Raw genomic sequence first — 15,376 nt, forward strand, 5'->3', positions numbered from 1 at the left:
CACCCAACTGCCTCTCCCCTCATTCAATCCCCAGTCCCTGAAGCAAAACTAATCCTAACTAAATTCCCAGGATTTCTCCCTCCTCCCACCCCACTCCTCTTTCTCTCACTCCCACATGTTCTGTCATTCCTGAAGTGGCACTAATCCCCCCCCCTTCTTACCTCTTTTTCTTCTCCTCTTCCCTCCCCTTCGTGTTTTTATGATCTGTCGTTACCGGAGCAAAACTAATCTCCCCCCTTCCTTCTCTTCCTGAGATGGCTCCGGTCCTCCTTGCCTCTTTATCCTCCCTCCCTCCTTCCCACTCGGGCTCCCACTTCTTCCTCTGACACCCTACGGTTATTCACCTCGGACCATAACTGTATTTACTGCTCTCCCGGCTGCCTCCCCACCACCGTACATCTTCCCTGCTCTCCACGGGCAAAGTTATATTGACAGCCTGGCCTTTTAAAAAAAGGCTCAGGTGAAAGCTGCCACCACATATGTGATGTTCCCCCCCAAAACATCTTACACAAATAGACTTCATCTGACACTTTGTATCCAAGAGCTGCACTAGAAGGAGAAAGATGAACCATGTAATAGTGTTCTTCCACATTTCAAATAGGAGATAGTGGTAGTGCAGCAGGAATAAAAGCTGAGGCAAAGATTTTTCCCAGACATACCTGCAGCCTGGCTGGATTCAAACATACTCTGACATCTCATTCATATACCCCAATATAGCCATGAGTTCTGACAATACAGACACTCAGACAGCCACACACATAAATACTGAGATATTCGTATTGAAAGAGACCCTGCAATTTTTTTCTATATCTCAGAGTCCATGGAGGGAGAGTGGACGTGGAGAGAGCATGAGGCTGTCGGCTCTTTCTTCACAGCTCTGCTACAAATGCGTATATCTGCCGCAGCCGCATAATTACAGAGTTATCAGAGCCTTTCTCAGGTCCTCAGCTAGCGACAGCATATGAAAAGACCCCAATTAAGCAATTATCTTTAAAGGTAGGGCCTAATTCAGTCATTTGAGCTCCAAAGAAGCATTGAGAAGGAGACCACAGCTGGCTGACAGCTAATTCAGAAAATGGGGCTAAAAGCATTAAGGCTTAGATAAAAATGGAGAGGGCTTGTCATCATGTAATGCTCTGAAAAATTGCAATAGCAGACTCTTGTCAGAAGATTATAGTTTTATATGCATGCTGTGGAAATCCATGCCACTTTATCATCCATGTTCTTCCCTATGGTTTTTATAACACTGCAGTTCAACTCACTTTAATCCCTAGATATGCCATTAATACTACAACATTGGACAATTGAGTAGGAGCATTTTCTTACTCTCTAATGGCTTACAAGGCAATAAAGCACCCTGTCTGCAGCATGTCACCTTTCAGCTCTGCTGTTTAACAATGGCTAAATGCTGCTGTCATTTAGTCAGTTAGTTTCTCACACTTTCACTCCTTTCACTATCTGCCTTTATCACTCTCGTTGATGTGTGAGAGGTCCTCTTACTGAACCCTGTCCTTTTCCTGCAACGGTCCTCACAAATCACCACACTTTTCTCACACAGCTCTACATCTTGTAAATTTAGAGGCGAAACTGTTGCAGAGTTGAACATTTCGTGTACCATTTCCTTGTTGTCTTATATGACCGTTTGTACCTACACATTTTTTATCATCTTTTCACTCTGCATACTCTGGTTTCTACTCTGTCTTGATCACTCGAGCGCCTTGATTGTTGTGCGGTGACAGTGTTGTTGCTGCGGTCTGTTTGTTATGTCCAGAGCTTTCTGTGGGTCTCTACGGTTGTATCAATCTCAATTGTGTGTGTTATACTGTTTGTCAAAGTGTCTACATTACTGAGGCAAAGTGAAGTGATAGACGACTTGACTACCTTTGCACCACTTGAGCTTTCAATGGATGGGGAAGGAAGTGACAATTGCAATTCTGCCTTTTTATAACTTTCGGTTATTGTGCTGAAATGTATTCTAATGTTAGAGAGAGACTGAAAATGTATATTTTTGCTGTTGAATGCTGCGCTAGAGCTGTGCTGAATGTCTTTTTATTTCAACAACAGTGCTCTGGCTCGTTCTGACAATAATCAACACAATGATAGCCAGACATATTGTGATGCATTATTCATTTTTGTCTGATTACCCGCTACCATTTGACAACCATCGCACTCAAATGTGTTTGGATTACAAGCAGTGAGGAGTGAAAAGGGGAAAATGGCTCATATATTACCCATCCATCTTGCAAAGGGGGGTCTTTTGCAGCAGCGAGGAAACAGAAGTAAAGGCTCACCGACTCACTGGGAGTATAGTTCATAAGCTCCAGTTTGACACAATGTCTATCCTGAGGGAGGATAAGTAGTCTCATGAGCGGTCAATAAGTCAGACAGTGCTCCATAATCCACCAAGATAAATCCAATGTGCCAAGGCAATTCATAATGTTTGAGTTGTGTGGGGTCATTTAACCATTTCCATTGATTACTGTCATTTTGGAAGTGTGTTGCCGTCAAGGGGCTTGAATGGAGAGGCTACTTAAGACTCCACATGCTGATCAATAGTGCAGTCTCCAGGTCCAGACGGCATCTCACACATCAAGGCCATGAGGAAGTCCTCCCCAACTCTGCACCGACTGAATCAATATGCCACGCATACATACAATCACACACACTCCATTTGCTCCCAACATCCCATCAACAGGTGCAGTTTAATATGCCTCATTTATACGAGTGAGTCACTGAATCAGCCCAGATTGAGTCGCCTTGTTCTACATAAAGAGAGCAGTCAGACGCTTCGACCGCCACACGCCACTCCGAGAAATATACTAATGTTTGAAAGAGCCCTAAAGGATCTGCCAAGGCTGAAAATCAAGATAAAGCACTCGGTCGATCCTAAAATTGATTTATAACCCACCTCTCACAAAGAGCTCTTGAAAATACATGAGCCGGTGCCACAGTATTTAAGGCTGATTTCATTGTGAGCCTCATTCTCTTTGAATAGAGTCTCAGGACGTAATCCAAAAATATGGTTGGATAATATTTCTGTCAGCCTTAAAGCTACCTCCGGGGAATGATGGAGAGGGAACGAAAAGACCCTGAAATGCTATGTGTTGTGTTTATAGTGCAGCATTTTTAAGGACAGCCAGCTTGACCCCTGCTGCTCATATTGACAGACATTACTGATTTTTCTGCCATAGGACTCAAGTGTGCCGCTAGCAATCCCAACAGGCCAGCTCATGAAAGAACTCTCACTGACAATCTCAATATCCTTTTCAATAGAGACAACTCGTATAACCACTCTCACACAAACGCGCCATAAAGTCCAATGAGCAGAGACTGCGAGCTTAGATCAATACAGCAAACCGCTGGTGTGCCTGTGACCAAACATCTTAAAATGGCCAGAGGTGCCAGAGTCGCCCTTCAGACCAGATAAATGCCTGACCGGCTGACTCCATGGAGAGGAACTTTACATCAACAGGAGTGACTGGTGAAGGTGGATGAGTCAGAGCTGGCTCAAGCTTTGACCTCTTGCAGTAGGTTTCTGTTGCTCTTAAGATAATGAACTCATTTGAGATCTTGGTGAAACTCCTACTTGTTTACTGAGCTTTGACCATGGTTAACAGGAAACAATGGAAACAAGGTGCAGTGTATTCAAAATGCTTCATTAAACTGGCAGACGCTGTGTGCATTAAGTCAGATTTCAACCTCAACAAGGTCTCCCTCGGCTAACTTTAAAACCATACAGAATCTCTGCCAGCTTGGTGGCCATTTGACACACAGTTAGAGGAGGTCACCTGCCTGATTAGTTACATGAACGATCAACAATCCGGACAGACCATACTGACTCCTTCAGCCATCTTTCCCTCTTGCTTTCTGTTCACAGTTACATTACACAAAGTAACAACACCTTTCTCCCGTTTTGTTATCATTTTTGTTGTGTTTGTGAGTGCGTGAGTTTCACATGGTGACTGTTGGGGTGATCCATATAGAGGGTGGTGCAGAAAGTCTGTATAAAATATTTAATAATAGTCCAAAAAGCTGCTCTAATCAACAACTTTATAGCAAGAATTGATCAAGTTACTATGTGTGCAATTATCACCGAACTTTGCAGATCTACATTGTTTTAGCTTCTTTCAGTTCGTTGTTTTGGTTTTACAGACTTCACCTTCATTGTATCGGTTCCCTCTCACCACTCTCAGCCAGATATTTATCCCAGGGGTTTGTGGAGACTCACACAGAATTAAAGCAGGGTGAATATTGGAATTACATAGGCCACACGGCCCTAAACTCGACTTTAGCTGAGTGTTAATCTTGTTTTTGTGTCTGCTGGATATGTGAACGGGCAACAGTTTGCAAGCATACTTACTGTATAAACTTCATGAGGTGATATTATGTCAGTGTTGTGTTTAGAGCTTGCACTTCGGCCAAACGGTCAAAAAATCAATATAGGTTTTAAATGTTCAATTACACACTAGAAGATAAAGATATCAAACCTTATTTAAACCAGTCAATTGATCTGTGCCTCAGGCTGACACTGGTTTTCTGTCAGATTTCAATCAACCCTGTTTACATACATATGTTGTACATCGTGCCTACTGCAAACATTAGTGGAAACCCTGTATTTTGGCATAAAAATGTGCATTTTGAGCACAGTAACTGCAGTTAAACATATTAGTCACTGGCGGGCTGGCTGTAGAGAAGGCATATCATTCATAAACTACATCCTTTATCTGTCAATTCAAACTAAGTATGCAAAGTGTGATGATTTGTATGTGGGTTATTCTGCTTGTCACAGAGGAATATTCTCCACTCAGCTGTAAGTGAGGGAAAATGAAGCCAGCTATTTCAGTTACTGTGAATATTTTAGAAAGTGGTAAGTAGTACGACTGGTCTCCAAAAACGTCAAATCGATGCTGCCATTGGATTCTGTGTTGCCTCACATAAACAGCAGAGTGACTTCAGTATCCCATAAAATCTTAGAAAATTTTGGGAGTATGTGCCATGTCTTTGACTTTGCTCTCAGGTCTCTGCTTTTGCAGTGTGGTTGTCACTCGGTTTTTACAATATTGCCACGGTTCAACAACATTAATGTGGTGTTCAACACAGCTCCTTGGAAGTTTAATTTATGACCTCATTTGGTCTCACAGCTCTAATGTCTCTGTAAAATTAGAACTGTTAAACACTAGACTGAACCTATGATTATTTTATATCTGATCTAAGAAACTTTTATGATAAAACATGTACGTTTTAAAAGCCACTTAAGCCAAAGAGTGTGGTTGAAATTTGGAAAACACTTGAATCAGGTTCTATATATTACAGGCTGATTTATTATGCTCATGTGAGGTAGTTGCCCGATTAACTGGCTGTACTGTACTTTTACTTTCATTACATCCATTAAAAGATGTCTGACATCTGGAAAAGGTATAGCTATTCTTTAATATCTCGAAACCAAATTATGGTCTACCAAATTCATGCTATGTTTAAAAGACCCTTTAAAAAAAATTTAAGCAACTAGTAACAAGGTTATGTAAAACTTTGCAGGGGGGCCCAACAAGCTGTCAGTGAGTGAAGTTCGCTTTCATTTTGTAGGAAAAAAAAACCTGCCACATAATAAACTCACAGTGGGTATTTTACATTGTATTAAAACTTGAAACTAGTTATTTTCCATTTCTTTTTGTCTTCTATGATATGCTCGGCTGTGTGCTGTTGCCTAAGGACTGATCCCACCGGGAGCTTTAATTTAATATATGACACTCATTTTCGTCAGAATTGCCCTTCTGGCCTCAAGGTCTCATGTCATGTGTCTTAGGAAGTGGGGGATCATTTCATATTTTCATTTTCCCTGACAGTATCAGTCTGATGCAAATCGGTAAATCACATTAACTAAATTATACATTTTGTGAGATGTATTATTCAAAGATTAATTTATCACAGACAGTGTGTTGTTTCACAGAATATTAACCTTAGAATGAATTGCCATTTTTTTGTATACTTTGATAGATTAGTCTTATAAATTATTTCATGCTGTTCTAAAATTCATTTTTAGAATATGATTCTCTGGACAGTCTAATGGAGCAATTTTGGGCTTTTTGTTCTATCAGCCGTCTTTCAAACAGCAGCTTTCCCTCCTCTCGCACTCTCTATCAAACTCGGCTTCCTTTTAGGAGGCACCCCGCTGTGCCGACGACACCCAGACATAAATACCCCTTCTCACCGGAGCACTTTCCATCTCCCCGTCTGACCTTCTTCTCTCTCTGACTTTCCCTTTTTGTATTTCTTCTCCATTCACTTCTCTCCCTCTTTGTTGCTCTGGTAAAGACTTACCGTTTGCTCGGTTTGGCTTTGCCTCTTTGTGTCTCACCCTCATTTTCTCGGTGTAAAATTTCCCTGTTTGTTCTCTCCTCTGGTCCTTAACTGAGCACATCTTCACACCCCGTTATCCTCAATCACACTTCCCTCTCACCGCTTTTCATTGTACTTTATTGTATTGTATTAAATTATTCATGTACCAGGCTATAGTTAATAACACTTCAGAGCTCTTTTAGAAGTTTTCTTTATTCAATGGAGGTATAATGTCTACTCCCACGATAGCAGAACAGATGATAGAACTGTGATACAGAACAAAACTATCGATGTTTGTCGTGTTCATCTTGTCGTGCTGGGTAAATGTTTGTAAAAAAGTTTTGGTTTCTGTATTTGAAGCCAGAACTTACAATATTGTTAGTCCTCGGTCTTTGTACCAACATGTACAGTGAAATATCTTTTAAGCTTTAATGCTCCTTTAATGAAAGAAGAACTATGAGACTATATGTAAAACAAGACTAAAAGAAGATTCTAAATGTGACTCTCTGTGTGTACAGTGAACACACCTTCAAACACCACTAAGTGCGAGAGTTCGACATCACGTTGCATCAGACACTTGTTGTCCACACCGACTCTGTTAAACATGCAGGTTTTTGGTTAGTCACGCAAGACACCTCGAACATATCAGCTGTTCTCTAGAGATCAGACTGCAGACATAACCACTTTAAATTCCACAAGTAAAGGGTTGAAAGTTTACAGCCTGATTCTCCTCTAACCACACCCAGCATCATTGATGGATCTGGCTGGGTGTGGAGTGTTGCCCTTGTAACCACACCCAACTGTGATGATGTCACACAGCCCTGTATACATGACTACAACAGGTTTAACCACTAGGGGTCAGCAAAGAGAAGATTTCCAAGCAGAGTTAAGCTACATATTAGAAATCAATTGCCGGCTTAAACACTCACCCAATTTCAGTCAGTGGAGCACAGACACAATACTTTACCCAATCACCATCACCTGTTTCACTCTGTGTTAGTATCAAAACGATCACAGATTCAATATTGGTGGTACAAATCTGGATCCTCCCCAAAGGTTACACATATTACTGACAGTCAGCAACAAATTGACATGTAAGCTAAAAGTGGCAAAAACGAGCTAAAATACATTGCAACAGTACAAGGTTATATCTGAATGATTCATGATCAATAACCAAAGGAGAGTGCTGTGATGCTGCAAGGCTATCAAGATTCGGGTTGGCAGGATTTATGCAGGCAGCCGAACAACGTGTAAAGAACAACAGACAGATTTTTGACAGGGAAGAAAAATGAGACGCCATTAAGCAAAACTGTTTTTCACAAAGGCTGGAGAGCAAGATGTCCCTCAGAGCGTTTCTTTCTGTTAATCTTTAAGTTGAATTTCTCATTTGCACAACAGATCTTAAGAAATATGCATTAAAAAAGAGGAATGTTTCATGATCAAACACTGAAGCGAGCCTGGATAAAGACTGCATTATGTACACGTCAGAGAGCTCCAACAAAGACTTGGAAGTCAGGATTCTCACCCCTCAAGCTGTTTAATCTGAATGGTTTTCACAAGACTGAAGAGGTAAAAGTCTACAGTAACTCATAAGAGCAAGGACTGAAGATAAACGTAAACTTAACTTTGTGTTGCGTTTTTATACATTTCTTGCTGATAATCTTGCAACCATTAGCGAGGCCTGGAAACCGCTGATCTGGTTACTTCAAAAGTTCAACTTTGCCCATTAGTGACCATCCATTTTTTGTTTTGCTTCAACTGGGTGCCATGACAGAGAAGGTTTGAAAACCACTAACTTAAATTAGTTAAATGAACTTCCTTCATTCTATATATGTGTTAATTTAAGTCAGTTTTCAATACCAACTATTTGAAGCTTCTCAAATAAAAACAATTTACTGCTTTTCTTTGACTTGATTTGACAGAACACACAACCTGAAAACATCACATTAAGTTTAGGAAACTGTTAGCATTTTCAGGATTTTCTGACATTTGATAGACAAAACGATTAATAATTAAATTGAGACATTAGTCTTAATCTTATTTGATATTGGAAATGACTGTTACAGCCTTGATTCCAATCATCCACTGTTTGAACTCTAGATTTTTGTCCAGGGTGAAACATCATCTGGACTCCATTAAATCCCTTCTATGAAAATATGCACAGTGTATTAGTAATAACGTTAAAGGTCATCAGTCTGATAAACAGGTTCATTATTTTGCTGTATCTAGCTTGTCTGTTAATACAGATTTACCATTTAGCTTTAAGACTCCAACAGGAACCAATTTTCAGCATGATTCATAGATACCTCTGGCAGACGCTCTAGCTTTTTTTTTTTTTCCACCTTAAGGCGTCAAACGTCTTATTCTGCCCACCACACATCTCTGGATCTCAGCAGGAGGCTCAGATTGCTGACCATCACAGCCTGGTGATTACCTCGGCAACATTTTCCAGAAATTGTCAGAAATCTCCCTCTGATTCACAACACATTTTCTGTCCTCCATTACCCGTGACTTCCAAAGTTGTGCAGTTACTACCCACGGTGTCGGACGGTCACCACGAGCTGTTTGCACCCACTGTTGGTTTGAGTCCATCTGGGACACGCAGACTAACAGATTTGATTTAGTTAGATCAGAGAAACATCACATTATGGAAATGGTTTCACAAATGCGATGCATAGAAAGTGCAGCTTCTCAATGTAATGTAAGTCTCAATGTAATCCCGAGTCATAAACATTTTGTGTTTAGGGTAGAGCATATGCACAAAGCAAAGTGAACTCATGTAGAGAATCTCCTCCTGTTTTTCAGTATTGTGTCATACTGCCCTCCACAGTCCAAAGTGTGAAACTCAGAAAACGTGCCGAGTCGAACAGAGACGTTTCTCCGGGCTCTGTGTTTGTGTTTAAAAGGCGAATGTCATTTTTTGCATTGAACCATTTTGTAAATGGATTATATTTGATTGTTATTGTCTAGAAGCATTTCGCCTGAGGCAACTGTATGTGCTGGGAAACAGGATGTCTTCTTTCACTTATATCTACAATCACAAAGACTACTAAATAAAGACATTAAGTCTTCAACAGCAACCCTCTTTTACCTAAATGGAAACAAATCAATATTTTTCACTATACTCTCGTGTAACAGTGTTTTCAGGGATTCTTAAGCTGTGTAATAAGATGTATATGTTCCTGTATGCTGTACCTGAAATACTGTAAAACTGGGTAATTTTTTTTATTCATTTATTTTTAAAAAAGCCCACAATGGCTGAGAAGACAAGAGTCTAATTTCCCCTTGATACAGTTAGTACATAGTGATATTCATGACAGTTGTAGACTTAACAGCATAAAATCAGAATCAAACTACACTGTCATAAATTAAAAGGTTGTTGCATATCCCATAAAAAAGATGCTGGTTTACTCAGTGGGAGTCCCTGTGGATTCAGAGGCCCGTGACAAATTCAGCAATTCTGGCCTCTAGAATTTGAATATTTGCTAATTTTCTGTATCTTATATGACAGCAAAATGAAGTCATGGGTCAGACCAAAATACAAAAGAAATGACGCTTTTTCTTTTTTTTTTTTTTACTATTTTCTGTCATTTTATAGACAAAGTCATTATCGGAGAAACTAATCAACAGCTTCATAATGAGGAAAAATGCAGCCCAGTAAACAGTAAAATTAAAAACATAATTCTTCACTTAACTTATTTTTGTACAATAGTCTCTCAAAGCCTTTTGGCCTCTTTTTACTCAACTTATGCAGCTAAAGTTAGCTGCGGGGTTAGAATAATTACATGGGGCTAGACAACATGCTATCATAGGTCTTAGAGACCCAAAGTTTGATTTATAAAGAGCCGCTTGAAACTGACACTTGGACCAACAGAACATATCCTCTGAATTATAAACTCTCCGTGTTTTAGCTCATTAAAGCCTCTGTACAGCAATAACGTATTAGTCGTTAACAAGTGTAACTTTTAAATGCGTGGCAGATGCTGTGCCTGCCTCTCCCTTTATGCATGTACGCCACCATAATGACTTGCCCATTCAGTAAAACATTTTGTCCATAAAGCTCGCAGAGACATTTACCAGTATGAGACCCAAACGGGAGACTGGAATTGTTAGATTGGCAATATCACAGGCAACTAAAAAGAAAAACGAGAGTCCAGTCACATTGCCAGACAACAGATGCAGCATCACTGAGCCACTGGATGAACACCAACTGTGCACCATCATATCACACATTGGTGAGGTGTGCCGTCTGGCATCCGTGCCTGCGTTTTGTCAGATCACAGCTTTATCCCAGCAGGGCTCATCACATTATAGTACGACAGGTAAGGCGATGAGCCCCAACACCTGATTATACTACTCATTGAAATTTTACAACACAGTTTTGGCTCACACTTATTCCAGTAACACACATTCGGTTGTGATGAATTTCTAATTTGTTTCTGGGGTCATACAGGAAAAAATAAATCAGCGTTAGATTAACAAACTGTATGAACACCAAAGGTTTGGCGTTGCAAACAGGGAGGGCACTTCAGCAACTCAGTAGTTTAATTTTCTATCAGTGGTTAGACCACACCAAACTGGTACCAGTCAAAGGTCTAGGGGCTGTACCTTGCATTCTATTCAATAAGCATAATTCTTGAAGTAGAAAGCAGTGTTAAATAAGCATTTTAAAGCACAGATCGTCGCGTTCGATCCGTTACATTCACACACTTGCAGCAAAAAAATGCCACTAATTCTAATGTTATTAGTGAGTGCATCATGTCATGAAGCTCGTGAACTGGAAAAATTCTGTTCTGCTTTTGGGAACAGGCTGTCAAGAGACACGAGCAACATTTCATATGTGAAGACTGTTTGTTGCAGCTGACATCAACAGGAAACCGTGATGAGCAACTGTGTATTCAGAAAAAAGTTCAAATACAAGCACGTACCTTATGCATGTTATGGTGGAAAAACTAGCATGCAGTTCAGTACGTTTCAAGTTTGATTCAGCCGTGGTGCTGCAATGCTAATTTCAGTATTAGGGTCTTCAAATTACCCAACACGGTCAAACACCAAAGTAATTGTAAGGGTACAGGGATTTCACCAAACAATTTAATTTCAGCTGTTTGTTCAAGAACTAAATGCATCACAACTTTGCCCATCATCATTTTGCTATGACTCTAAAAGGTAGAACAACTCTATACCCATACATGTAATACCTAAAATTGGTGCAAGTGTTTGGTACCAACTTTGACAATGAAAACAAGTCACCCAACCCCCATGCATTTTAACGTATCAAGTGGTTCCATGTAATTTTAAACCCAAAACACTGCTAAAACAAAAGTCCACACTAATAAGGTTTAAAAGTTTACATTTATTTCAGAAAGGGCAAAACGTTAATAAATACTGAGCAGCTCACTGGTGCAGTCAGACCCATCAAAAAAAAGGTTTGTTTGAGAGCAGGCCAAAGCTAATGGAAGGGATCAAAAGTAGTTTCGAGGTGACTCTTGTGGATGCGGCTTTTCATGCACATGTCAAAAATTGTTAAATGCAAATCTACAGTGTCATTTAAACCAAGCAGCAACATGTTAAAACCACAATTTGATGTTTCCGAGTCAACTTAATTTGGGATCCTACTATTTTATCTGGCTTGTGCTCTAACCAGAGCTTCACACAGAATGCAATCTGTTGGAATTACTCAAATGTTTAACAAGTTTCACTCCCCACATCTTATAACATTTGTTCTAAAAGTCTGGAATATCCAAGCAGGTTCAGCAAGATGGACAGATACATCAAGTCAAAAAGACAGTGCTAGCCGATTTGAAGGTTTCTGGCAGACGGCGTGTCGCCGTTTACACGTGAAGTCTTTTTCTCAAGTGAAGGGTTGATTTCCTTCAAACGCATACTCCATTACACAACCACTGTTCATAAATGCGATATTCCTTCTCCAGGTCCAAAATGATCAGCCAAAAACAACACGTCACCTACCACCCAAGAGGTTGGCAATCTGACAACATGATCCCAACGTTGACGAGTTGATCCATGGCACAAATAGGGCTGATCATTCACAGACCCAGAGAATATCTCCCTTATGACTTTTGGGCGGGCAGAGGGCGTCGGAAGAGCAGAATGTGTGGCTCTGGAGGAGAAAAGAACAACAATACTTAACAGTTGTGATACTTTGATCCCCTGTGTGGAAATGTGACCCCTAGTCAATTGTTTCTGAATAAAGGGTGCAGCTGAGTTTGACACCTGCTGTCCATATGCATGTGGTCACTGTATCTATTCAAAAGTTTACCACTAATCTGTGCCACTATTGTGTAACTTTATCTATTTTAACATCAGACACCACGATGGGTTGGGTCACCTTACTGGCAACTGTGCGACCAAAACACAAATACAAAGAAAAGGGGGCTTCAATGTTTTGATCAACTTAAAACAGTGACCAAGTTTTGCTGAAGGCAAACAAGCTGTTTCAGATAGTTTTGTTTTAAATTGCAAATTTAGCATGTGATACTTTTGGATTTGGCATTCCAACAGTTAACATCAAATAATGTCAATGTGATCTGCTGCCATTTTACTACAAAAATGTCAACTTTACACATTCGCTTAATCTCAAATTCATACACTTATTTTAACCTTAAGATTTTCAGTTCCACCAACTGTCTACCAGTGACATTGACTAGTGAAACCACCACACACACCTTTCAAATATGATAGTTCTGCATGTTTTCATTGGTCAAGAGTTATCTTGATGATTGACAACCAACCAAAATGATCAACAGTGAACAAAAACAAGATATTTTGTACTTGCAACACTTTCTACTTTTGTATGCACAACAATTTCCTGTGGGATCAATAACATTCTTATCTTATCTATTTCTTTCCTTTGCATTGGTATGTTGTTATTCATATCATTATTCCTGGCTCGGCAACAAAATACCTGGCTGGTGGATCATGTAGTGCACCCATCCTTGGCTCTGCTGGACCCCCAGGTTCCTCCACTCGGTCTCTGACATCAAATGGGTCTTGGGTACACGTTTTGCAATTTCTTTGGGTAGCATTACGTGCCTGCAAGTTAAAATACGAGGGCGGATATTGAAAAGAATTTGCAAGATACATAAAAAAATATGAATTATCGTGTTACATAACTGACAATAGTTTGTATACAATTTCACTCAGGTAACATTGCTGGCAACTTTGACTTGAAGAGAATTGGTATAGAATAACATGACACTGATATAACAACATGTGTAACAGGGTAATAACTCCTTTATTCATTTTGATTTCACTTGCCATTGAGTTATCATTCTGTATATTGTATTGGTTGTAGAGTCTCCCCACGGGACAGTGTAATTTAGCGCCATCTAGAGAACCCCTGTAGACTTGGCAAGGGTCACCCCACTCTTGTCATCAGTCTACTACATACTGTCTGCGTGGTAAGTCAGGGTCTAATGAGCTCTGCCGGAATGACCAGTTAACTTTATTGTTTTACTGTTAAAAGTTCACATTCTGGTATTGTGGCCTGATAGACGTTATCAGAAGCCACTGTTGTGGCTTTGTAAATCGAGCGCTCCATATTGTGAGAGACCAGCTAGCTTAAATGTAGCAACATAGCCGCCCTGTAGTACTGTGATTGATGCTAATTTGGGGTTTATATTTCAGTGTACTTTTCATCGCGGATCTTATTAGCACTCCGGCTATGAGACATTGTCTTCCTGTGTTCCAGGTACATATTATTACTATTTGTTATGTGAGATACCCCACTCTTGCCATCAGTCTACTACATACTGTCCGCGTGTGTGCTTTTCATCGCGGATCTTATTAGCACTCTGGCTGTGAGACATTATGTCTTCCTGTGTTCCAGATTCGTGTTAATAAATGGCGAAGTGAGCCGAGAGAGAAGTTGTCTTTGACTCATGCCACAACACAGAAGAGAGTACACACCCACTACGCATGCATAGACACAAGTTGTTAACTTTGTACATGAGCCATACATACCTGTACTCGTACTTGTCATCGTCGTATTTATCAGAGTAGTAAATCTGCTTGTGAGACATGACTGGAAAACCGGTAGAGAAATCTTTACAATTAGTTGACAATGCAAATCAATGGAAACAAATGAATGTGCTGTTGCAGCTTCAAAAGGTACAGCAAGTTTTAGTTAGCATAACTTAGCAACTGTGGCTAACATGCTAACATCGCCCAAGTCAGCCGAGAACAAATGTAATCTCAGACAACTCGTGTTAATGTAGACGACAAACTTGAGGTTTCTGATGTTGTGGGACGCAGTCATCGAGTTTTTCAAGCATACCTTATATGATAGCCAAAGATCCTGATGAGAAACTGTAAATGATTCCAGTTTTTCACGTCCAAAAGTAGCGAGATGTTGACTCCTTCTTTGTTTCCCTCTCGAATGTTAGCGAGCCCGCTTTTCACAGTTCAAATAGATATCGCCTCATCCTATTGGTCAATCGATCTGAAGAGCTCTGTTGCTATTGGTCAGTTCTGCCTGTTGCAGGAAATCGATGTAATGACTAGAAACACTCCTAATTGGTCAGCAAAAAAGGCACCACACTTAACTTTCAGGAAGTTTTCAATACAGTCCAAACACGACATAGATGTATATGTTCTTTAATGTCATTGCATAACCAGTGACCCAGATATTTTTACTGTGCCACGCTTTGTAGCCTAGATATCAAGTGTCTTTAGTGAATTTGGTCTATGGATACATCGTTTATGAACAGTTCTAATTCTTTATAAGAGCTCTTTTATTAGGGTTCTTCTGACAGTTTTATATATTAATACAAGAGACACGGGGTGAAATTATACTTTAAGTACAGCTACGCTTGGACAGAGAATGGCTGGATGAAACTGACAATCTGTTTCAAATGTCTTGAGAAAGTTATGATTTTTAAGATCTATTGATGACATATCTTAATTCGCCTCCTCCACTATCCTTATTTCTTTACAATGAGAATTTATAGAATCTATGAGAAATCTATGTCCTATTTGCATGCATGCCTTATCTTTTACAAACATTATATGTTTTATGAGCTAT

General features: G+C 39.9%; 1 protein-coding gene across 1 annotated transcript; it reads right to left on the minus strand.

The window, feature by feature from the left end:
* Positions 1-11,669: 11,669 nt before the first annotated feature.
* On the minus strand, positions 11,670-14,786 carry cks1b (CDC28 protein kinase regulatory subunit 1B). Its single transcript, XM_046416969.1, has 4 exons — positions 14,630-14,786; positions 14,317-14,377; positions 13,259-13,386; positions 11,670-12,454 (listed from the first exon to the last, which is right to left on the minus strand). The coding sequence occupies exons 2-4, from the start codon at positions 14,373-14,375 to the stop codon at positions 12,405-12,407; spliced, it is 237 nt and encodes a 78-aa protein (XP_046272925.1). The 5' UTR covers positions 14,376-14,377; positions 14,630-14,786; the 3' UTR covers positions 11,670-12,404.
* Positions 14,787-15,376: the final 590 nt, after the last annotated feature.

This window comes from Scatophagus argus, chromosome 17, assembly GCF_020382885.2.
Source record: "Scatophagus argus isolate fScaArg1 chromosome 17, fScaArg1.pri, whole genome shotgun sequence".
Lineage (NCBI taxonomy): Eukaryota > Metazoa > Chordata > Actinopteri > Scatophagidae > Scatophagus > Scatophagus argus.

Excerpts from the sequence above, each read along its gene's own strand:
- cks1b (XM_046416969.1), bottom strand. The coding sequence starts at position 14,375 with ATGTCTCACAAGCAGATTTACTACTCTGATAAATACGACGATGACAAG. Across the intron at positions 13,387-14,316 it reads GATGACAAGTACGAGTACAG|GCACGTAATGCTACCCAAAG; the intron begins GTATGTATGGCT and ends TTTAACTTGCAG. Across the intron at positions 12,455-13,258 it reads CTACATGATCCACCAGCCAG|AGCCACACATTCTGCTCTTC; the intron begins GTATTTTGTTGC and ends TTTCTCCTCCAG.